Source organism: Parus major, chromosome 1 (assembly GCF_001522545.3).
Source record: "Parus major isolate Abel chromosome 1, Parus_major1.1, whole genome shotgun sequence".
Lineage (NCBI taxonomy): Eukaryota > Metazoa > Chordata > Aves > Passeriformes > Paridae > Parus > Parus major.
In genome coordinates, this window is record NC_031768.1 from 34,496,658 (window position 1) to 34,521,725 (window position 25,068).

General features: G+C 38.5%; 1 protein-coding gene across 2 annotated transcripts; it reads left to right on the forward strand.

The window, feature by feature from the left end:
* Window positions 1-488: 488 nt before the first annotated feature.
* GYG2 (glycogenin 2) lies at window positions 489-20,182 on the forward strand. 2 transcript variants are annotated; one of them, XM_033513823.1, is made up of 10 exons: window positions 489-597; window positions 869-1,003; window positions 6,618-6,759; window positions 8,730-8,904; window positions 10,123-10,285; window positions 10,801-10,927; window positions 11,810-12,035; window positions 14,200-14,340; window positions 15,990-16,100; window positions 17,741-20,182. In XM_033513823.1, exons 2-10 carry the CDS (start codon window positions 997-999, stop codon window positions 17,900-17,902), a joined length of 1,254 nt encoding a protein of 417 aa, XP_033369714.1. In that variant the 5' UTR covers window positions 489-597; window positions 869-996; the 3' UTR covers window positions 17,903-20,182. The 2 variants fall into 2 exon arrangements, with proteins under 2 accessions (XP_033369714.1, XP_015499747.1); XM_015644261.3 differs by lacking the exon at window positions 489-597 and having other exon boundaries at window positions 678-1,003.
* Window positions 20,183-25,068: the final 4,886 nt, after the last annotated feature.

Here is a 25,068-nt window from a genome sequence, read left to right on the forward strand (position 1 = left end):
TAAAATTACCTTGCAGAGACACTGTATGGCTGAATTACGTCACAATTATATGACTTCTAAGCCAGAGGCAAAAACATGCTGTGCAAGCAGGTGTGCATTTATTTATGCACTTGTGAAAATATTTACAGCCTTCTGAATAGCACAAGTTTCCTGACACTGAAAACATCTACTTGCTTATCTGGGTGACAAGTTATCAGACCGTGTGTATCCGCAGGGGATACGAAGGCCGCAGGGAGTTTGGAGTAGACTCCCTGAATTACGGTGCCCCCCGTGTACCTGGGTGACCACATACCACTCTGGAATCACCCTCTTCATGCTCCTTTGTCCAAGCTCTGCCGCCTTCACCATCTCAGAGGTCGGTGTTTATCTCTGGGCGCTGCGCTGCGGAGCGTCCCCAGCCCGTGTCTCTTCCTCTCGGGACCTGCGGGGCGAGGAGCCTTTGTGGCAGCGGCTGAGACTCGGCGGGCGCCCAGAGCATCGCGCAGGGGGCGGAAAGGGACGGGAGGGAACAGGAGGAAAGGGAGCGAGGGTTTCTCCCATCCCGGGCTGTGCCAATGGAGCGGGAGCGCTGGAGGAGCCGCGCCCGGCGCTGGGCAGGTGCGCGGGCCGGGTCGGGCTGCGGGGCCGGGTCGGGCTGCGGGGCCGGGTCGGGCTGCGGGGCCGGGCCGAGCTCGGGGCCGGGCCGAGCTCCGGGCCGTGCAGCCCCGGGAGCGGGGTCGGGCCGAGCTCGGGGCCGTGGAGCCCCGGGAGCGGGCGGCAGGAGTGTGCCCTCCTGACAGTAAAGCCCACAGCGGGGGCGGGGTGGGTCGTGCCGCCCCCCCGCCATGGTCTCCGCCGCTAATGCCTGTTCTCTGCTGCTGCTGCGCAGGAGTCCCTGCGGATGTAGCTCACCTGCCGCTCCAGCAGGAAGGAGGCTAATCCCATCGCTCGGTCAGCGGCCCCCCCGCTCGCAGGTGAGGCGGCGAGCCCTGCCCGGCCGGGCCCCGGCGGCACAGCATGTCCGGTGAGTACCCCCAGCAGCCAGCACCGCGCCCGGCCGGCCTGCAGCAGCCTCTCGGGGCTGACCGCGATGGGCAGCGCGGCCTGCAGCCCCCACAGGGCTCTTGCCCTTCTTACATGCCGGTGCCCTTCTTACATGCTCTTCTTACATGCCGGAGGGTCTCTGCTGTTTTCTGATCAGCAGAGAGCTGTGCTGTCACGAGCAGCTCCAGAGGAGGATTTTAACTGTCTGGGTGATGGGGTGAAATAGGTGAACTCATTGACGTACTCTTCTTGTATGTCCAGCTTGGCCTGCTCAGGTCTCTGCATGTTTCCCTGGTGGCTCCCCAGGGTGACGGGCTGGGGATGGCTACCTCAGTCTAAGGCAGATTCAGAGAAACTTTTCTCGTGCCTCTCCTTACACAGCAGTGGTATTGGTCTTGATCACTTATCCTTAAAGCCATGAGTTACTTGGTTTTGGGGTAATCACACGGGGTAGGTGCAGGTGCTGTTCTGGTTCTTGAACATACTCAACTTTTTTCCTTTCTTCTCGGTTTTGAGAGGACCACCTCCCACAAATCTTGGTTTATTGAACCATTTGAAGGGTGTCAGTCATCTGGACTGTTGATTGCCAGGTTTGAATTCATGTACGTGGCACTTCAGCACTGGGAAGATGCAGAAAATGAATCTGCAAAAAAAAGCACTGTGGTTTTGTTTGGTTGAATGGAGTTTTTAAGTTTGGGTTTTTTGTTTGATTTTTGTTGTGTTTTTTCTTTTGATTGAAAGGAAGGTGTGGAAAGAATAGAAACATCTGACTTGATACGTATCATAAAGTTCCCTGTGCTGCCTCTGGATTGCCTAAGCAATTATTTCTAATAATTATTACCAATTATTACTAATTTTCAAACCAGTATATTACTGTTTTGGGACTAGTTTTGGGTGCTATGCTTGTTTGCATCTTAAGATATTGTTGCATTTGAGTTTTCATGAGGATCATTTACCAACTGTTGAATAACATTGTAGAATCTTGAAGCAGAGTGTAACAGTTTTTAACTGAAAGGCATATAATAAAAGCTACAAAGAGCTAGAGTCAAGTGCTCTTCCAACACAACAGCAGTAATTTTGCCTACTAAAATTCAGTATAATTTTAATAAAAGGTGAGAAAGAATATGATTTTGGATGAGACAGAACTTCATTAGGCCAAGAGAAATACTGTATGCCATTCATTGTCAATTTAAATTCTGTTATAAAAAGGTCTGTGTAAAGTTTAACTTCATTAGTAACATCAATGTTTCTATTATTGGACCTAAGAAAGCATAGGAATTAAAACTGCCAGCTGTCATTTGTTTACTTAGGAGAGAACTGCCTCTTAGCTGGAAACTTGCATAATAATTTTTGATAGGAATCTGACTCAGGTTATTGTCTGATACTATTGTTCATTTTATATACTTAGAACAAAATACTTCTTGAGTGTTTATGAAGTTGTGGGTGTCAGGAGGAGCAGAGCTTTCTGTTCCAGGATATGGCTGTGCTAGACCAGAGAAGTGAGAAGCCTGCAGGTTGTGTTCTCTTTTTGGGAGTCTAACACACCTTCACGGGGTGCTGCTGGGGGAAGATCCACAGAGCCCTTCGTGTGGGAGACAGAGTAATAGAATTGTTGTCAGGAAACGTGCTGTGATTTGGAGCTGTGTCACTGTCACTTGGGATTTCAGAGAGGTGCTTTGGCTCAGTGCTGTCCAGGTTGCAGCCTGCTCGTCCTGCAGATTGTCTCTGGAGTAGAAGCGGGGAGATGACAAAAGAGTAACAGATAGTATCAGGGAGGAATTTAAGAAAGCAGTTGTATAATGTTGATTAGTATGAATGGCAGTAGGCACTGGGGATTTAACCAGACTGTTGGAGGCTTTTAGCTATTGATTTATCTGTTCTTATTTTTATGCATAAGATGACACAATGTGCTGCTTAGAATGTTCTTACAGAAAAATCATAACAGGAGTGTCTGATACATTGCCATTTTGCAGTAGGCAGCCTGGCAAATTTGAATTGTTACATTAGGAGCTACAGCTGCATTACATTTATCCTTCCCCTGTCTATCAGAAGAAATAAAAAATATTATTTAAAAGCTATATCTAATGGATTATGAAAAAAACCCTCCCTAACCTACTTAAACTTGTCTTGAAGTTGGAAGGTGCACTTGGGTCACTCAGAGCTTGTTATTGTCAGTCACTCCTGATTCTAAAAATGGGTACCTGGTGTTTTTTAATTCTCTTTTTCTCTTTGAACATGAAAGTGAGCACCACCCTGTCTGTTTGCTCTGTTCATATTCTAAATAAAGCTTTTAGGTGCCCTAGAATTAGTTTTCACGCCTGTCGAAGAATTTTGCTTCTGGCAGTGTCAGAAGTACTACTTCTATGAGTAAGTAGCATAAAAAGTTGATGATCTTGTCTAAAAAAGCTGTAACAAGTTCCACATAAGATCACCCTGACTGTGGTGATTCACATTACTTTTGCTGCCTTTTCTGTGTAGCTGCAGAGCAGGTTCTAGAATAACTCAACAAGTTAATTCCTTGAAGATCCTTGTTTTGTTCTAAGAAAATATTGTTAGGTAATAAAACTGAGGAGCCACTACTGGTGTGAATGGTTTCTTTACTTGCATTATCATGTGATTTGTGGTAATCCAGACAAGAGAAATGAGCAGATTTATAAATTCATATGACAGGGTTTTAATGGGATTCTAATCATACACTTTCTTTTCTCATAGTTCACTGATAGCCAGTGGTATTGTATTAGCCATAAGTGTCCACAGCTTGAAAACAATTTGCTCGAAAACTTAATTCCCCTAACAATAGGTGTTGTCCATAAAAATATATATATTGTCATTCAGTCATTCAAGAATTAAAGTTATGCTTAATTGTCTCCTTGACACGTAAAAAAACCCCAAAAAAACCAACCAAACAAAAAAAATACCCAGTTGCAATGAATTTAAATATCTACACCTCTGGCTATCAAACTTAAAGATGATTTGCTCTTTTAAAGTCAATAAGTGAAATTCTGTGTAGAGTAGATTTAATGTGTTGTCCTTGATTTTGGCTAAATGGAAACTTTCAGGTAAACCATTTACTTCCAAAAATGTATATAAAAACCTGATCCTTACTTTCAGTTATAAAAATAAAAATTTTACTTATAGGCTATATTTCAAAAAAATTTATAAACAAGACAAGTCAAATAACACTCCTTTCTTGAAAGCAAGGATTAGATGAAAGAAAAAGTAATGATAAAATGTCTTTGTTTTAAACTCTCTATGGATCCTTAATAAATTAGGGATGCCCCTGTTTGATTTTAAAATCACAAGGATTTGCTTCTCTCTTTGTGCCAGAAGTATTTTAACATTAAATATTTTTAATCAATAGTTTGATTATCTATTTAATTATCTCTATGATGATTCACTGTATTAAGAAAGCCATAAGATGTATCCCACATCTGATTCTCAAAACAGACAGTTTCTGTTCTTTGTGAGGTATCAGCAAGAGTTTCTTAGAAGCAGCAACTTTTTACCAGTTTGCTTCCTTGTGGTTATGACCACAGGGGTGCAGGGCACGAAAGCATTTGGAGGATGTGGTAATTTTCCATACCAGCTTGCTGAAGCATTTAATGAGTAGTTTGTGTACTTTTCTATGTATTACTTAAGTAAAGATTCAGCTTCTGTAGCCAAAAGAATTTGTGAAAGTCGTGTGAATATTGTGTTCAGTATTTTAAGATAGGAACTCCCACTCTTTTCACAATTTGTTTTTTATATTAACCAAACTCTGATATTCCTCTCAGTAGTTCTTTTATTACCTTTCTCTTGCTGAAGATGTTTGTTGCCTAACATAAAACTGCTTTGCTTTCCTGACTTTTTGTGTCTTTTCAGAGTAATTTTATTGCTGAAATAGCCTTCAGTGGTTTTCTGGTTTGCATTGTTTTTTAGGGATGCTTGTATTTATTCCTTTAACCTTCTGGAAAACTGCAGTAGCAGCAGTTTACTTCATGTCTGTTGTTTTAATGCAACTCCTTATTCACTGATTTTTGGAACACCCGAAACTTGCTTGAGCTGTTATTATAATGGGAGATTTGAAAGTTCAATTCTTCATTTGCTTTGTCTGGAAATGTTACTGGAATTTGCTCAGCTGTGGGCAATGCAAACTATTTTAAGTTTGGGTGGATGATTTTGGGGGTTTTTTTGGCCAAGTTTGACACTTACTGGGATTCTTCTTAGGTGCAGGGATGTGTGGCAATGTCAGCAAATGTAAGGTATATGCTCTTGAGATGAAGCTGGCTGGCTGAACATGAGTGAAAGAGGGCAAAAAGTAGGGGGGAAAAGGCAGCACACCGGTGGGTCTGTGTTTTGGTCTGGATTTGGAGGATGTGAAAGATAAAAATACTTAATATCTGTTAGCTTATCATGGGCATCAACCATACTTTACGGTACAGTTGAGGATTAGAACTCATTCATCTTGGCAGCCTCTGGCTGAGGCAGCCATGAAGTCATTTGTTGAGTTCTCTGCAACTAGTTCTGTGAGATTCTTTCCTAGTGTTTCTCAGAGACCCTGGAAACTGTACGACAGGTTGTTTATGTTGGTATTGTTCGGTTGTTTTAATTTATTTAATGCAATTGCCTGTCCATTAAGATGATGGTTGCTCTGAAGAAGTATTTCAACACAAGTGTTTATTGAAGTTCTGTAGAGGTCAGTGGAATTCCCTTCATTCTGTGTGACCTGCTCATCTTGTTCTGGTTAATTTTGCAGACTAGAGTGTATCACCCTTCTGCTCTGAGGGGGCTGTTCACCTTGATGAGTTTCAGGTTCTCCCCAGGGGAGCTCTGATAGTGGTGGTCCTGTCACAGGGCAGAGCTGAAGAAGCAGCCCCTTGTGACCATGCCACTGGCCTGGAGTCTCTACAAGATACATTTTCTCCTGTTGTGCAGGAATGTAGGTTGCTTTGTTTTCTATTGTAACTTGTCTTCTCATGTGTTTCCTGACAATAAGGAACACTCCTAAATTCCCTGAAATTGCTTGAGGTAGGAATTCTCAGCTTCTGGGAGATGTACTGATCTTGATAGGGATTTCTCTGCACTTGTTCAGCCAGCACCAGGTACCCCAGTACAAAGAAGGCAGAGCAAAAATAATGTTGGGTTGATTCAGTGCTATGGAAAGAATATTTCTGACTAATACTCAACATCTTGTTCCTTAGCTTTCTGCACTGTATAAACAAGACCATTTTCCTTATTGGCTGTATTATACTATGTTCATTAAATATAAAATCTAAATATGTACAGATCAACTTTTTTTGACTGACATCGTGTTTAGGCAATAAGACCTGAAAAAGCAATTATCTGTTTAAGGCTAGTGAAAAAACTTTATACCTGCCATTGTGTAAATCAGGCAAATAAAAATAATAAAAATCAGAAACACACATTCTGTGCTCACATTCACTGGATTTTCTATTCAGTGTGGCTTCTGGGGGGAGTCTGTGAGAGAAAAGAACTGATCACAGGAACTGCAGGTTGTTATAAGCCACAGATTGTTGTTTATCTGGAAGAGGAGGGAGCCTGCTAAAAGGGTTTGTTAAAGCTGTGAAGTGACTCTTCTAAATATTTTTTTGCAGTAACAGATCAAGCCTTTGTGACCCTTGCAACTGATGATGTGTACTCTCAAGGTGCTCTCGTTCTCGGACAGTCATTGAGGAACCATAAGACATCCAGAAAATTGGCAGTTCTAATTACTCCAGAGGTTTCCATTGGGATGAGGTAAGTATTAATGTGTATCTGGAGGTTTAAATGGAAATTCTTTAGTGTAAAAATAAGCAACGGCATGAAAGATTTTAATAGGTTTCTGTGAATTTCACAGCATTATGCCTAGAACATCTCTCTTGGATAGTGATTTCAAATAACATCTGTTATAAGCTCCTAAGCCTATTAAGAATTAGCTTGCAGAAGTAGAGCTTGTGCCTGGAATTTTTCTTATAATAGAGAACTTAACCTGAAAATTTGGAACTAAGGTTTTAGTGTCTTGCACTACTGTTGTTTCTTCCCCACTGTTTTCTCTCTTAGAGCAAATTACATAACCACCTGTGATGTCAGAACTCTCCATAAACCTCTGTTTCACATGACTCACATTCTTAAAATGTTGGTGCGCAGCTATCATGATAAGAATTTAGTTTCTTTTTGCTTTTTTGTATAAATCACTTTGCAGTTTGTGCTGTGATTTTACAAGCACTGCAGAATAGCTTTTACAGAAATGTTATTAAGTCTGAACTCAAGCCCTGTTATCTGGAGGACTGTGACACTTGTTAAAAGGCACATTCCATGCCATAGCAACTTAAACTCTTAATTCTGCTGTGTCTTAGGAAGTGTGCAAGCTCCTGTTTTCTGCATGCTATGTGAATTTATTTGCAATGCATCTGGCTCAATAAATATATTTTCACATTTTTGCTATGACTGAATGCACAACAATCTGTTTTTAAAGAATTTTGAAATATGGGCATTGTCAGAACACTGTAACCTTTCTGAAGGGAATACTGTATCCATCTGATGCATGGGTTGATAATAAGTTTGTAATTCTTTTCATGTCCATTCAGTGGGAAGAAAAGGATTTAAATTATGTATTTTAAATCAAGGATAACATTTAAAAAAAATGTAGTTCACTGAAATAAACTTCTAATAATCTGTACTTCACTTAGTTCTTTGCCAGTTAATTCCTGTTCCTTGAAGATCAATCGGGCAAAAGCTAATGATCCTGAAATCCAGATTTCAAACAGCACAGGTTTTCTTTGTCTGTGTTTGTGAGACATTGAGGACTTTGATTATAATATGTAGTGTAAGTAAATAAGCTGTGTTTTAAAGGCTTTTTTTGTCTTGCTTCTTGAAGAAAAATTGTCTACTTTGGTATTACCTATAGAATTCTCATAAAATACATGCATAGGAAAAAAATGTTTAGCTGAAAGTCTCATTTGAGATGCTACATAGTAGTGAGGAACTATATATGGTGAGAAAGTATATATGTACCTTATAAAAGGTGCAGTTTTGAAGCAGTGTTTACTTGGGCACAATAAATACAAATGAGTGTGCTGGCAGTGCATGTCTAAGCAGGGGGAGGAAAAGTATTCTAAAAGTTTTATTCTGATGTTTCTTATTCTTGTAATCCTTTTAATATAGTTTATTTATACCTTATAAATTTTAAGTCTGTTTGCCCTTCCCTTAATCCATATCTCACAGAAAAAAATAAGTAAGTGCCCTGGTGATTTTAAGCAGTGCTAAAACCCACCACATTATTTAGTGCATTAGCCAAGAAACTCAAATTAGCGAATCTAAACCACTACACTCATCCTGTAAAATGCAGAGGGAACACAGTATGGTGCTGTTCTTTGGAATCAGTTGTGCAGGATGAAAGCTGCTTTAATTTTCTATAGGTGTTTCTATAGGAGAGAAGTGACTAAAATAAGGATTTTTTTTTCCTTCAAACAGCAGCTGTCACTTTTGAGATGTGCTGGCGCCCATAGCAGAAGAAACAATGTTTTATGGCCTAAGTGATAGCTGCCTCTTCAGTAGGCTGTTTGCAAAGACTTTTTGCTTCTGTCTTCTTACTCTAACCAATCAATCTAGCTTTTGGCTATTGTCATAATTAATGTCATGATGTGTGTCACTGTTTTCAGGCCTGAAGCATACTCTGATGAACGTGTCTAAATTCCCCTCTTTCTCTCCACTGCTTGCTCTGGTAGGTCAGTCCTCAGCAGTGTATTTGATGAAGTGATTGAGGTGGATGTGCTTGACAGCGCTGACTCAGTCCATCTGGCTCTGATGCAGAGGCCAGAACTGGGTGTAACCTTCACTAAACTTCGTTGTTGGACTCTTACTCATTACAGCAAATGTGTCTTCATGGATGCAGACACTTTGGTGAGTAGAGTGGGTGCCAATGAAACATTTGTGTCTGGTTGTGGGATGCTTCCTTGTCAGGCAGCCTACTGGCCTGTGAAGTCACCCAATTTACTGGTGGTCACCAGGTCACAGGACCTCCATCCTGGCACATTTCAGCAATTCTAACAGTTGTGCTGGCTGCATAAAAATAAATTCAGTTTGGAAAGTAGCCTCAGGACTTCCCCAAAAAGAGATCACAGACTCAGTCTATGCACTGTGTCTTCTGACAGAAGTTTAAAATAGATCTCTCTCACATGCTTTTATATGGAATTATTCTGGTCAGGAAGGCAGGATGGTTTTAAAAGAGAAAAAAAAAATCCCAGACAATACTTCTTTTAAAGTTTTTAGATGTAGAGAGATAAAAATGGTCATAATTTTGGCTGGGACAATCATGTCAGCCTTCTCTTGAGCTTTCATGACTCACTTTGAAAGACTGGGGTGCATCTTAAGTTAATAGGATTGTATTTGAATTAGAAACCAAATTAAGTTATTCTTCTTAACAAGGAAGTTTTATTTCTTCCTTTACATTAATGCTAAAGGAAGAAGGCAAATTTTGTCCTTTTTAAAAATTCAATTAAATAATTTAATGTCTAAAAAATTTTCTTCTGATTTTCATAGTGGCTCAGTTGTAGGTGGGGTCCTGACTTGTAGTGACTGCACAGCTGTCTTTCCACAAACTTTCTCTGTACCTTAACCTGATTGATTTTCCCACTTCCTTGTGAAGCTTGAAAGAAAAAAAGAAAAGTTAGTTAGAAAATTGACAGCAAGAGACAGTTTTTCTACTACCCTTTAATCAGTCTGTTACTTACTAAAATGATTTAGATTCCAAAGTTTCATTCAGTTCTTTTATAATTATCAAAAATAATGGACTATGGATAGGTGAGTTAAGAAAGAAGGAAATTGTGTGTTTTCATGGTATAGTATTTAAAGGGACCTTGGATGATCTCCAAGGTTCATGAAATCATTTCACAGGCTCTGCATTTTATCAAAAAAATCATGGAGGATCACAATTAATGTTGCCTTATTATATTAAAAATAGAGGTTCTGACCCCTAACATATTTTACAGTGGCACTGCTTTTATGCTCTGAAAGTCATACACTCGGCCAAACTATCAATTTACTCCATTGGTAATTTGACAATGCTTGTTCTAGACAAACATTTAAGAGTTTTTTTCTCTTTTCCTACTCTCCATTAAGGTACTTTGCAATGTTGATGAGTTGTTTGATCGGGAAGAGTTTTCTGCAGCTCCTGATTCTGGCTGGCCTGACTGTTTCAATAGCGGTGTATTTGTGTTCCGGCCCTCCTTGAAGACTTACAACCTGCTGCTCCAGTTTGCTGCTGAACATGGCAGCTTTGATGGTAAGGAGAAGGGTGAAAGGGATGAAGTGCAAGACAGTTTCCGTGCTATCAGGCAGAATAGAGGAAGGCAGGAGTTCTCTGGGCTTTATGTGTAAGAATTCAAGGTGCAGAAATTTGTCTCTTAGACTGTATTTAAGACCTGTTGACTGTGCTTCCCAGAAAAGGGCAGTGAAGGGACATTGTGTCTGAGTCTTGCTCCATAAGTTTTAATTTTGCTGTCTGGCTTAGGAGAGAGAAATACAGCTGATCTTCAGTCTTCTGCTCTGAGGGAGACCAAACACTATTCCTTTCTCCTTATATTACATTAGGACTTCATTTGCACTGAACTTGCACCAGAGTGAATCAGGTATTATTCACTTGTACATGCTCATATGGACATATTTTCAAGTCCAATTTGGAGTCCCATGAACACACCAATCTCGGTCCTCAATCTCACTCCCATCCTTGGATGTGAAATTTTGATACAAATTTGAGTGTACACATGTTTTGGTAATCCTCTCTTATGTATTCTTTAGGAGGTGATCAAGGCTTGTTGAACAGCTTCTTCAGCAACTGGGCAACAGCAGATATTGGCAAACACTTGCCTTTCCTCTATAACTTAAGCAGCAGCTCTGTATACACCTATGTTCCTGCTTTCACTCAGTAAGTAACCACACTTCTGTAAACCTCTGTAATTTGTTAACAAACATCCTTTTTGTCAGAGAATAATAATGGCATATTTTGTTGACTATGAATTACAGTATCACAAATGATCTTCTGTAGAAACCATGCAATAGAAGCTTAAATTTAATGTGAATGTCTGGACACAGGGAGAGTCTCAGAGCTGGCTACACTGTCTTTTATGCTCTTTCCAAGAAGCTTCTTTCATTTTTGACAAAATGTAATTACTTTGGCATTAGGTTCTGAGAGGTTTACCTTTAAACTCGTTCCTTTGTTCTCAAGTAATTTCTTAGAGAAGCAGTTGGTGTTGCTTAAATGTTTTTGATCCATTCCCTAGGTTCTTCTATGACATGAAATTTGTCCTACTAATTATATGATTCCAGACAATGCAGTTGAGAAACTTTTCAGGTAAAAGGCAAGTAGGATTTAGGGTGTCATGAATTTCTGTTCCAGTTGCACAATACACTCTCATTGGAAGATGAACTTAGGCCAATGTATTTATTAATAATTTTTAATGTGGAATCAGTAATACCCAATTTTGGTGATTAAATATTTGAAGTGATATGTATTTGTTAGTGAATAGAGAATGAAGGAGGACTGGAAATAGTACTGCATAAGCCTTCATGAACTTTTCTACTAGAATCAGCAGCTGGAAGTAAATGGCAATGCAGCTTTTTGTTTTCTGTATGTTAAAAAAGATTAATTAAGCCAGGAAGACAGAAAAAAAGGAAATAAATATATATCATGTCAAATGCTTAGCCGTTGCAAAATATTAAATTCCCTCACCTGTGAGTAATCATGTTCCTTCTAGGAGTTTATGTAAGCTAAAAAAATAAAAAAGACCTGTATGTTTGATCTCTACAGTTTTGGTAGAGATGCCAAAGTTGTTCACTTCATGGGAGCAACAAAGCCCTGGAACTACAGATACAACCTTCAAACAAAGAGAGTTATGCAGGATGGCTCCACCTCTGGATCTTTTCACCAACTGTCGTTTCTTGCCCTCTGGTGGAATATCTACAGTGCCAGTATATTGCCTTTGTTGGAAAAAGGTGTTCAAAAGATGGAAGAATCAGAATCTGAGGAATGCAAGGTAACTGATAAGGAGTTAGTGGGAATATATTGGAATCAAAACCAAACATTCTGAAAATTGCTAGAGGAAGAAATTATATGATGTGGTGAGCTGACTCTGGCTGGACTTTAAGCACCACCACAGACACTCTATTGCTCTCCTCCTAAGCTGGACAGGGGAAAGAAAATGTAAGGAAAGGCTCATGGGTCTGGATAAAGGAGAGATCTCTCACCAGGTACCATCAGTGGTGAAACAGGCTGAACTTAAGGAAATTAATCAAATTTATAACCAATCAGATTAAAATAGAGTAACGAGCAATAAATACAAATTTCGAACACCTGTCTCCATCCCTCACTTCTTCCTGGGTTCAGCTTTACTCCCTGTTTTCTCTGACTCCTCCCCCACATGGCACATGGGGATGGGGAATGAGGACTATGGTCAGTTCATTACATGTTGTCTCTGCTACTCCTTCTCCCTCAGGGGTTGGGTTTCTCACACTCTTTCCCTGCTCCAAGTGTGGAGTCCCTCCCATGGGAGGCAGTCCTCCATGGGCTTTTCCAACATGAGTCCTTCCCATGAGCTGCAGTTCTTCATGAACTGCTCCAGTGCAGACTTCCCTTCTGTGAGATGCAGTCCCTCAGGAGCAGTCTGTCCCAGTGTGGGTCACCCATGAGTCACAAGTCCTGCCAGCAAACCTGCTCCACTCCAGGCTCCTCTCTTCATGGGTCCAGTGGCCCTGCCAGGACCCTGCTCCATCACGGGCTTCCCATGGGGTCAGAGCCTCCTTCATGCATCAGCCTGCTGTGGTGTGGGGTCCAGCATGGGCTGCAGCTGGTTCTATGCTCCACCATGGACCTCCATGGGCTACAGGAGGACATCCTGGTGCATGATGGGCTGCAGGGGTATCTCTGCTCTGGCACCTGGAGCACCTCCTCCTTCTTAAATCTCTTATCCTAAGGACACCACCACCATCACCGATGGGGCTGGCCTTGGCCAGTGACAGGTCCATTTTGGAGCCAGCAGACATTGGCTCCATTGGGTTTGGGGGAAGCTTCTAGCAGCTTCTCACAGAAGCTACTTCTGAAATCACCCTGCTACCAAAATCTTGCCATGCAATCCCAATAAGTGTGGGAAAACTTAGGGTCTTTTGGCTGGTAGTAGCACTGATTGCTAGTACCAAAGTAGCCATTTAGGAAGGATTTCTAGTACTATTTGCTGTCCAAAGATATCCTGCAGCCATCTTCTTTGTTGATAAAGTTTTTATGGTAATGTATGTGCATACAAAAGTATGATAAAAATTAGTCAGAGAAGGGGCAATCTGGTCCAGGAAACAATCAAGCTTTTGTTTTTCTTGTAGCTAAATTGATATAGACCATCAAACTAGATCTTGAACTCTAATAAAATTTACTTTTTTCAGAACTACATTATAACTTGTTTTATGGCATCGTAACAAATAAATCAGGTTTGCAAAAGCAGTGTTAATTGCATTTAAAATGTTATGTATAGTACTCCTATGTCATCAGACATTTACTGACTCTATGCTTTTTTTTCTTCAAAGGAAATGCAACAATGTGTGCTTTTCATGAACAGAATAAAAACCATCTGTTTGTAAATAGATGATTTCTTAGAAACCAGTAGCATGAAGAAATGTATAGAAGTACAATTTTAAATTTTGTACCCAGACATGACAAATTAGTTCCTATTTATGCATATGTAAATGTTTTCTTAATGTTTTGTAATATTAAATTATTAGCATAATTTAACTAATTGCATAGTCCCATAAGATCAGTTGAATATTTGCCATCAAAGCCTCTGAGAATAATTTAACTTGTTAACCTCATGGCAAATTGGAAAGCAGAGGAAGGAATGGGTAGTTTTTGATCTTATACTTTAACACGCTTTAATTTTAAGTCATTGAGTATTAAGGAAATATTTCAACTATGCTAAATGAAGGTAGAAATACCTGTTGGATTTACTTCATGGTGCTGGTGTACTCATGAGTGCAAAAAAAGCAAAAACCTAAATTGCAGAATGCTCTGAATCTAGGACCATATACTTTTTTTTGCATGTATTAAAATGTTCTTTTAATGATGAAAGCTCTGGGAGGAAGTGCAACTATTGTAAATGAGTTTTTACTGTCCTGAAAAATTGTATTTCAGTGGTAAGATGTTCTTGTTTTCATTAGCATGCTTTCAATGGAGTTGAAGTTACCCTGAAGAAGGTCAGTTCTTACATGGCCAGTTCTCTGCAAAAGCCTGAGCTCCCAGAGCAGACAAATGAAGTAAATCCCACAGCATGCTCAGCTGAGGAACTCGCTTTCAAAGCTGTGAGTGTCTTGTGTATTATTATATGCAGTAACAAAGTCAAAGGAGATTCTTTCATTATACTTCTGATCTGGAAGATCATACCTTCAATTTAGCAGTAGCTATTGAATTTTCTCACTAGCATTAAAAATAATCTAAAGCCTACTTATTTTCTTTAATCTCTAGTAATGCATGTATGATGTGTCTGGAAGTTGAAAGAGTTTGCTTTGCATTTTAGGAAGAGGTTATTTATTCAAAGTTGTTAAGTACTTAATCAAATGTGATATTTAAAAAATCTGCTACCAAAGTAATATTTTGAATATTAATACTTTTGTGAATTAATATATTTAAAACTAGAATCCTTTCTATCATTCCTCTGTAGAAAGTTTTTTCCCACAAGTGTTGACCCAGCAAACTGTTCCACAAATTTCTGTGACTTGAGCAACAAGGAGAATGTTGAAAAAATCCACTAATGAATATTGCAGTCTTTCTGCTTCTTTTGTCATTTTTCTTGTATTTGTGTGTTTCTGTTGCATTGAATCTCCTTATTTCATGCTAGAATTAAGTTGGACAGAATAGCACAATGCCTCTGCAGGTGTATGTCATTACATATTGGGTGATAAACCATACTACCCCATGGTACAACTGGGGGAAAAAAAAAATAGTGTTCTAATGTCATCTGCATAGTAATTTGTGAACTACACTCTAGAACGATGAAGACAACTTTTAAGTTCTTTCCTTCATTTTTTTAGACTATAGTTACTCTGTAAAGTATTCCCCTATTCCCCTCTTTCCTCTCCCTTCTTCTCTTTCCCCTCTGAGTGTGAAGGGGCTGAAGTTCCATAACTTAAGAACAATTTATTTGCAAAGAGTGTATTTTCTTGCGTTCCTTATGCATCTGACTTCACTGGAAAGGCTCAAAGTAAAGAGGGACACGTTATCAAGATGTTTGTTTGGGGTAAAAAAATCATAACGTTCACCTACAGTAGTTTCACTAAAATTTAAATTTCTATTACTATTTTGATTACTAGGATTGGCTTATTAGACCATATTAATTGGAAAGTAATAGCCTGATTCCCTTCTTACTTAAGAATACCATTGCTCCACCTTTTGTTGCTCAGTGTCAATAGTCTTGTGGGATTGTTTTGGGGGGAAAGACTCTTGAATGAGCTCTTTCTACTAATTTATGTTTTGTTGTCTGTCAAAAGCAAATAGTTGGGACAATATTTTTTTGGCAATATGTTTTACCTCTGTTTTGGAATACTTCTTATTTCATGCATATAAAAATGAGAGAGCAAGGGATTTTTCTTGTTGAAGTTTGGCCTCATGAATTGTAGGAATCCACTGTAAGCTTGCATCTCAGGCTGGATGTGTAGTCACTGAAAAATGACAGTATTTTGAACTTGTTTTAGGATGAGATGAGCTGCCTTCTGGAGGTAATTATCCTAGATTGATTATAGTAGGAGCTTTGATTCAGTGACATTTTTGATAGCTAAAGCTGGGTGACAGGAATTTTCTCCTTGGTGATAATGTGTTTCCTTGCTTTCTCCCCATGCATTGCTTTACCCTACCCCAAGACTGAAAGTGATTTTATTGTAATGTATAAATTCTCATGAAAAGGAAATTATGATAAAATATTCTCCTAATAAAACCTCAGTGGCTGTATTTTTAGCAACCTGTGTATGAAGTCGAACCAAGAGATTCTAACGTCCACCTCTCTGAGCCTGACAGACCTTCAGAACAACCTGTATTTCAACCTGCATTTCAGGAAACCTCAGAAATGGTACATGTAGCTTTGTGCATTGCACATCTATTGATAACTGCATGTACATCTTTGCTGCCAACATAACTTTGGGAAAGCTCAACTAATTTTAATGCAATGTGCAAATAAATTCCTTAATCTTTTAGCTGTGTAATTCCTTAACTTAATACTGTGTTGTGACCCCTTTATAGTTTTCTTTTCAAAACTTTGAGTTTTTAAATATCTATTTTCCTGTGCTAACCCCTGAGTAGTCAGTGCATGCTGTTAATTAATTTTAGTTCTCCAATATTAACACAAGCAAAGCTGTTTGGGTATTTTGTGTTTGTTAGTTCTGTTTTGTTTTGTTGTGGGTTTTTTTACCTGCTGAAGTGATGTTTCCAAGCAAGTGGAAAGGGAATGTGAGGAGCCTGAGTGACTAGGCTTTCCTTTGTGATCTTGCACTGTATTTATTTGCACTTGCACATGTGGGCACACTCGACATTGAGGATTTGTAAGGTACACAACACAGCCACTTTCCTCATGAGGGCTTTTGTATGATTGTGAAACACTGTGGTGAAAAACCTTAAGACTGAGAAAAAAAACCTGTTGTTCCTGTGTAGTCAGGGGTGTTTGGGCCCAAGCTAAAATTCTTAATTTCTAAAAACATGATGATTTTGGTAGTCTCAATAAAGTCTTGGTAGCTGTTGATAAAACTTGCCAATGATAAAGAAAGGAATCTTCACACCTTACTGCATTTTGTCTGTTTGAAATAGGTTACCTTGACTTGCACAATCCTGTGCCTTATCTGCCCCAAAATGGCACAGTAATGGATTTTCCAGGGAATTTAGGCAGTTTCAGACATTGATTCCTGCCCATTAAATTCTATTCTGAAATGTTTTTACCTTGAATTAGTGAGAGCTTCACTAGAAAGCTGTTCTAGTCAATTTCAGTTTTGTTTATAACATGACGTGTTCTCCTATGAAAGCAGGTTTTCAGTGGCTGCCTTGATTAGTCCTTGGAGCTCATCTTTATTACAGATTATAATTGTTGGGATGTTCCCCTTTTGCTGTCATTGGTCAATTGCAGACACAGTTTTTCTTTTATGTGGTAGAAATTATCACTAATAATGTGTCTTGCATTTGTGCACCTATGATGATGTGACTTTGAACCAGCATTTACAATTTTGGAGTGTCACTCAAAATGAACCAGCTGTTGGTATAATGAATAGTGTCCATCTTTTGAATTAATTTAATGAACTAGGTGTCTGACATCTGCTAAATAATTCTGATCTCACTGGTGTTCAAATAAAATAAATTACCAAAAATTCTAGAAATGCATGTTAATATGAAAGCCTGTTGGAGACAAGATTTAAACAGATAAATTGTAAATTCTTTATTGTAGCAGATATTCTACTCTAGCCAGTCAGTATTTTAATATTTTCACCGTATTGTTGCTGAGTATGCCAAGATCTGGTATATTCAATGATGTCATAGAAAGTACTAAAACCATGGGAAAATAAGGTCACATTATTAAAACAGGAATGAATGTTTGAATATGGTTTATTTTATTGTTTTAACTGGGAGTGTACAGTGCAGAAGTTTATCATTTAAGGTTTAACTTGACAATATTGAAATAAGAACAGCCAAATTACTGTTTTCTCACTCTTCTTTTTCTTCCCACAGAATGAGGTTGCACATTCTGTTTCAGAGCTGTCTATTCACTTCAAACCAGCAAAACCAACTCCAGAAGATGAACGGAGAAAATGGGAAGAAGGGCGCATGGACTATATGGGGAAAGATGCTTTTGAACACATAAAAAAGAAATTGGACGCATTTTTACACTAAGACAGGGTGTACTGTTATGCCCATCTTGATAGATTTTTTTATAATTCAATTAATGAATACTTGGCTTAACCAGTTTAGCTGACACCAGTTAGAGGTTCTTATGGATCCTTATACATTCTTGGAGGACCTTAAAAGATACAGAATCTTGGTTTTTAACTGATAAATGTGCCTCAACTTTATTGTTACATGTGTCTCATCTTCATTGCACTCACACAGTGCCTTCTAAAGCATAATGAATGGTACCTTTCTGAGTATGAACTCTCATGTATTTATCACACTTCCCTGGTGCACCATCTGCATTCTGCAGAAACAGTCATGTGTAGGAAACATGTTGGAAATTGAAATTGTTTTGGAAGTTGGACTTCTCCCAAATTGATATTATTCCCAAAGTACTTCCAGAAGTTGCTATAAAGTATTTAAATAAAAAGAACTTATTATTGAAACCAAATTTACACAAATTTCAAGAGTGATTGTGATGTAGGCTTCAATTTGGGAAAGAAGTGATGAAAAGCTGACTTCATAGGAGTCTGCAATAAAACTGTTTAATTTAAACACATTTTAGACACAATTAGAAGAACTTCAGAGTTCATCTGAGATCACTGGTGGATGCTCTACCTACTTATAGGAAGCTGCTCTGTTCCATAGCAAGTGTGAGAAAGTGTGGCTTAAAACTCTTCAAAGCAGAGTGATAATGTATGTTAAACTTTTATATTGTTGCCATAGGATACTGATGCTTTTTTAAATATTGTAAGCTTTAGTTGCATATTCTGAGTTGTGTGGTCAGGAGAAGAAATGCTGACTGCATGGTGTAAACCTTCTGGTGCTTTTTATAAATTTGTTTACAGTACTTCAAACTGCAGCTGCAAAAGGCCTTCTTTGGTTTAGCATTACTGCCCCATACTGAAGGCAATTTGAGTGCAACTGAAAACAAAATTGGTACTTGTTTTAGTAAACAGGCCCTTTGAAGACCTCTTAAACAATAGCTGTGTGTGGGAACTAATAAATCTCTGAGGATAATTCCAGAAGAAAATCTACTGATGAGACTGCATTATATTAAGGACACTTATGGGGGAATGATTTTTTTATTTGGGTACTTGACTCATCTCAGTGACTTTGTTTTAACAAACAAGTAAAATACTTCTTTCAAAGTATTTCAAAGCAAAAAACTGTTAAATAAAGAGTCATGACAGTTATGCTAATATAATAGTAGATTTGACAATTATTTGTAACCTAGCTCAATATTGGAATAAGAATTCTGCAGTGATGTTGCAGGACTTGAAATATTTTGGTTTAAATACATCACGAATTTTGGCAGACAGATGCCTAATGAAACATTTTGGGAATTCTGTCTAAAAGCAATGATTTACAGTTACACACAGATGCTAGCAGGAAAAAAGGATGGCAGGATAGGAGGGAAGAAGAAATTTTTATTTCTTTTCCCTTCCATCAAAAAGGATGAGAATGTGGGGCAGGGAATAAGTGCACAAATCAGGAAAGGAATGAAAGAATCAAAAGGTCCCTTGAAAGAAGAAAAAAAAAACAACTTTTGAGTATCTTTGAATTACTTCCTAATATTCACATTAATGGATTTGCTTTCACTTTTGTAGAATATTTTTGATTTTATCTAGTTCTCATTTACCCTTAAACTCTTAAATGGGGAATCCTATTGTTGTATCTGTCAAATACAATCTTCTAGGTCAAGTTAGGTGTTTAGGGGCAGCAGAGGAGTTGAGAACAGTTCTCTCTCTGACTGACCTTGGCACCCTCTATAGCCTGTGTTCCTGGGTAGGTGACCTTCACACAGGTGGGTGTGTTCTACCTCTTGGTGCTGTGGCCCAGTGCAGCAGTGTGGAGATGACAGCAGCTGCAGTGTACCCTCACTCACCTGGCATTTGATCTTCTGATTATCCCTCTTTCTTAGTGATCCTCGTGCACTGCTGAGAAAGTCCTCTGCTTCATAAATATTGTGGCTAATACAATCCTAATAGCTTTTGATGACTAAATAAAGCTGTAGTCAGCAATGTGAACTCATGCTTCATGCAGCTCTGCTTTTTACATTAACTGCTTATTTGGTACACTGATTAGATTATGTAAGAAAAATTACTGATGTGAAATCAGTAACTGAAGGTTTTTAAAAATATGCATATAAATGTAATCAAATATGTGATTGAGTACATTTCAAACTGTTAATATGTACAGTGGTCCTCTGTGTGGCTTATACAATGTTTTGCAAAGAATTGTAGTACAATAATGTAATGGAAATAAAAGAAATGGAAAAGACATATGAAGTCATGTGCTTATCAGATGAAGAGCTATAGGTTGTTTACATTGTGCCAGGGAATATTACTTGTGAATAACTAGTTACTTTAATTTCTTTTTTAATTTTATTTTGTTGCTTTTGAGACATTAGCATTACGTGATGAGCAGAATTAAAAGTTGAGAGTAATAATTATTTCTACAGATATACATAATTATGATGTTTAGGGTCTCTTGAATTGGCAAACAGTAGTTGGTTTATTGTATTTCATGGAAAAGTATAAAGTTAAAAGCCCTGCCCTAATTTTTGTGTCCTGTCTTCACACACAAAAAATTGAACTAGTTACTGGTAATGTAGTGTTGTAGTGCTTCTAGCACACAGCTGTTGCCAGCAGGCTATGAAAAGGGACAATTTTTTATGTGAATGCAGTGCTGTGTTTCAGGCAGCATTCTGGGCTTTTATGGCCATCATTTTGAAGTCCTGGGCTCACAGGCAGGTCTGAGGGGCGTTAGGGGCTGCATGTGGACATGAGCCACAGCACTGAGGTTTGCTAAGTCAAAATGTGTCTTGAGGAAAAAAAAAACAAAACTACCAAGCTTCACCTGGAATTCTTTTCGCATATTTAACTGTGGTATAGCCTCGAGTATTTTTAGGGTAAAGAAAGTTAAGAAATGTAAGATTTTTGGTGGCACTATTCATCTTTAAACAAGGCCAGACTATGGCTTACTGTTGTAGACTTTGTATTTAGAAAGGACAACTTGTGTTTAAAACAAAACATGCTGATTCTTCTGTCATGTGCTTGGTGTTATTCAGAGCTTTTATTTGCCATACAACAATTTTATTGGGTGTTCTTCATGTAAAAGAAGGAGATAGTGTGGGTGTGCCACAAGGGAAATTCTTGAAAATTTTAGACATGTGGGTTAATGCACTTTCCTAGCCTACAGGAAAAGGACATTGGTGTTCCTGAAATATCACTTGACTTACTGCCTAGTGTTTTGTGAGGACATTTCCATCTGGGTTGTTCTTTCAAAATAAGTTTTCTTTGTCTCTCTATATCAGTCAGCTCACAACATTGGCTTTTCTAAAGCTGGCACTTGAAAAAATGCTTTGTTTTGTTTGGCTTTCCTACACCTTGATTTTTCTATCCATGAATGGGAGGCTGGGTTAGTAGCAGGTGTTTGATACTTTTGTGTGCTGCTATAAACAGCTTGTTGTTCACCAATAAGTCTGCACTATGCCTATTTACTCCTTAATGGATCTGGTTCAGTTGCTTTCCTAATCTAAGCTACTTTGATTCTTATGACTTTGAACATAACATTAAATGTTCCTGTTTTCTTAATTCTTATCTCATTAATTCAAATCTCACATTCCAGAGTCCCCTCCAAGTTTTCTTTTCATTATTTTGGGATTTTATTTATGTCGTTTGAATTTTTGTTGATTTGGTTTTTTTTGTTTGTTTGGTTGGTTGGTTTTTATCAACCCAATATATGAGATTTAATGTATGGTAGTGAATTCTTAAATAGCCTCCAAAAATGCATTCCAGTTTAGACTGCTCATTGAAGTAGTCTGCATTGTTAGTATACTGGTTGCAAAATGTTTCAGCTAAAATTCTGTTTATGCTGAGTTGGGTGGTTTATAAATAGTATCTTTTGAGCTAAAAATTAAAAGGTGTGACACTCAGGTTATATTTTGCATCCTGGTATAAACTTTTGGTTTCTAATAACATTATACCATAATTATAGCAAAGGTAGCTAAAAATACAATAATATATAATTGACTTATATGTATAAATAATAGTTGCTAGAAAACTGAGAGTTATATTAATAAAGAGAAAAAAGAGTTGCAAGAACTTTTTTCTTGAGTTTTACTCTGACTGTTGTCAGAACCCGTTCAACAAACTAGAGGTATAAAAACTTTAAAATTCCAAGACAGCCAGTCTCCTAGTTGTGGTAATTTTAATACTTTTCAGGATGGCATAACATTAACTGCCTTGGAGAAGTGTTTGTTCAATTTTATGCCACAGTGCATCATTCTGAACAATGATAAACACATTAAACAGAAAATTTGTTTATTTTAGAGCAGTAAGATTTTCAGAGCCTTCTCATAGGATTAGATGCTTGGAACAGAACTAATCATATGTCATGGATGGGCACCTGTTTTACATTCTGTTTAGTTTAGAGGCTTTTTTCTTTTCTTCTTTTCAAACCTCATTAATTCTTTCTGTTTCCAAACCTTTTACTTACAGCTTTTAGACAAATACCAGAGCAGAAGCCAGGGTTGTTTGGATCCTCTAGTAACCTCATTTATCTCAACATGGGGAGTTGCAATTTGTTTTTTAAGCTTTCGTTTCTGGCATTCAAAAAATTTAAGTGATGCAATAGTATGGTAATTCAATAAGAAACTAGGTTTTGAATAAATCTCATTTTTTTAATGGAGTTGATTAGATTTAACATAACAATCAAAACACCCTACAAGAATCTTCTAGTGTCTTATTGAGTTCAACACTATGTTGTGTGTATTTTAATCTACAATCTGTCATGAGCAAAAGTTTTTTGTCTTTCTCCTTGGTCATTTATGTCAATTCCTCTCAGGGTACTCAGAGTTCTTAGGAATCTTAGGAATGAAGCTGGATAACTTTTGAGCTCAAATTACCTTTCTCAGTTTATTTGCTACACAACTATTTTGCTTCTTTAGAAGACAGGATCTTGTGATCTGCGCGCTGGCACTCCCTTGAGTCCCAGCAGGGAGCAAAGCAATGTGTCTAATATTTAAACACGGTGAAGTGAGGCTTCTCAGGAGCTTATTGTCTCACTCCTGTGAGACTTGACAATTGCTCTGTTGAGTCAGTCTAATGCAACAATTCTAAATGTCATTTTAAAATGATCAAAGGAGTTAAGTGGAAGTCAGCTTCATACAACATGAATGTCAAACATTTACACAGTGCAGCCACAGCTCTTTCAGTAAAACAAACTTCATTTGTTACAGAGTAATACTTCCCTCTCTATGGTGTCTATATTAAACCATGTGTAGGCATATTCTTGTATAGCTAACGATGGCTTGGAGATTGGCCAGTTGTCTCAGGTTTTCCCAACAGGCCATTTTATGTAGTTCTTGTACCTTTCTGCAAAGGGGGAAACCATTAGAAAAGAAGGAAGAAAGCATCTAATTTAGGCTTTATTCTAATATTAATATATTTTGAGAATATCATTATAGATGATTTTTCAAGGAAACCTACTGAAATGAATTAGAGTTTCATCCTTCCAATATTATTCAAGAAGATTTTGTGACAGATTTTTTGCCTATTTAATGCATTTTATGTGAAAGGGTTCATGAGGACAACTCGAGTGTGATGTTGGGTTCATCTGCTTTACGGGAAATATACATTTGCCAGAAGATCAGAAGCTTCTGCAGAGCTTACATGTTCTTATGAAAGTGTATACAGAGATTTGCAACCAATTCATGGCTAGGATATGCATGAAACAGGTAAAATAATTAACCTCCTTTTCCTGCTTACCACTGTCTCCTCAAAATCTGTATGTTTTAAGATACATTTAGCTTTAGACGGTGAGAGGAACTTAGGAGTGAAAATAGTTTTCTCTCCTCTCCCCCTGTTTTTTGAAGTGGTGTGCATCCTACTTAGCAATTTCCCATTACTTTGCTCTACTTCTCGCCTGCAAATCATCTATGTGCAGTGTCTGCCCTCTCCCTCTCTGTGTGGGAAAAGCACATTTCCCTGTGCCTGGCTGAGGCCTCTTAACAGTTGACAAAAGCCGGTTCTCTATGTGGTCAGCCTTAATTTTGCCTCCTTCTGCCTGAAAGCGCCTCTGGTTTTCCACAGATGCCATCCAAGATAATTTTATCTGTGTTTGGATGTCAGAATGGCAGTGTGGATATCTACATGACTCTTTAGCATCTGACTCTATACAGTGGTTCAGCAAATTTAATTTTCAGAGGAATGAGGTGTAAGACAAATGTTTAATGTTTACATTTATACAGGGTGATTTTTTTTCACACTATGTTTGGAGATGGAGTTCTGGGTGTTACTGAAGTACTGGACTTCCTAAAGTTTGGATCTATGCTTGCAAGCTGAGTGGGTGCTTGAACACTGTCCCATCCTCTGGTAAATGCTCTCATCATGGCCAAGTGTGGGACTGGGCATGTTCTTGTGTGTAAGTCATAGAACGTGTTGAGTTGGAAAGGACCAGCAGGATCACCGAGTCCACCTCCTGGCCCTCTGCAGGATGCTCCAGGAGCCACACCATATGCCAGAGAGCATTGTCCCAATGCTTTTTGAACTCAGGCAAGCTTTGTGCTGTGGCCACTTCCATGGGGAACCTGTTCCAGTGCTCAGCCTCCTGCTGTGTGAAAAACTTTTTCCTGATACCTAACCTAATGATTGGAGTAGGTGAGTGGGGAAGCCAGTGAAGTGAACTGAGAAAGAAAACCTTAGCCTTGTACTTAACTGGTAATGTAGATGCTACTGAACTGACTGGCTTGACAGCTTTTGACTTTGTTCCCCACTGAGCAGTAGGATTTTATCTCCATCTCTGAATCAGCCAAACTGGCTTTAAAATGTGTGATCTTTTATGCTCTTTTCTCCCTGCATGAATCCAGTGAAATGCAGCTGCTCTGGTTTCAGTCCTTGTTAGCCACAGAAAAGTGTCAAATCTGACAAGTGTGTAGCAATGCTGGTGCAGATTTAAACACTATCAAGAAATGAGAACAAATACATTTTGAGATATTTCTATTAAGTGTGGCATTGAGGTATCCAACAGGTCATTTTCATGCATGCCCTATGATTTATGTGGAATGCTTTCCACATAACTTTCTTGGTGACCTTTTAGAGAAAAGATGAAATGGCAAATAACCTGGAGAAATGTCAGCTTTTTCGTGACTTGCATTTGGTGCT

Bases quoted from the DNA above. Each gene is read 5' to 3' on its own strand.
- GYG2 (XM_033513823.1), top strand. The intron at 14,341-15,989 runs GTGAGTGTCTTG...CTGTATTTTTAG, and splicing joins AGGAACTCGCTTTCAAAGCT to CAACCTGTGTATGAAGTCGA. The intron at 16,101-17,740 runs GTACATGTAGCT...TTCTTCCCACAG, and splicing joins TTCAGGAAACCTCAGAAATG to AATGAGGTTGCACATTCTGT.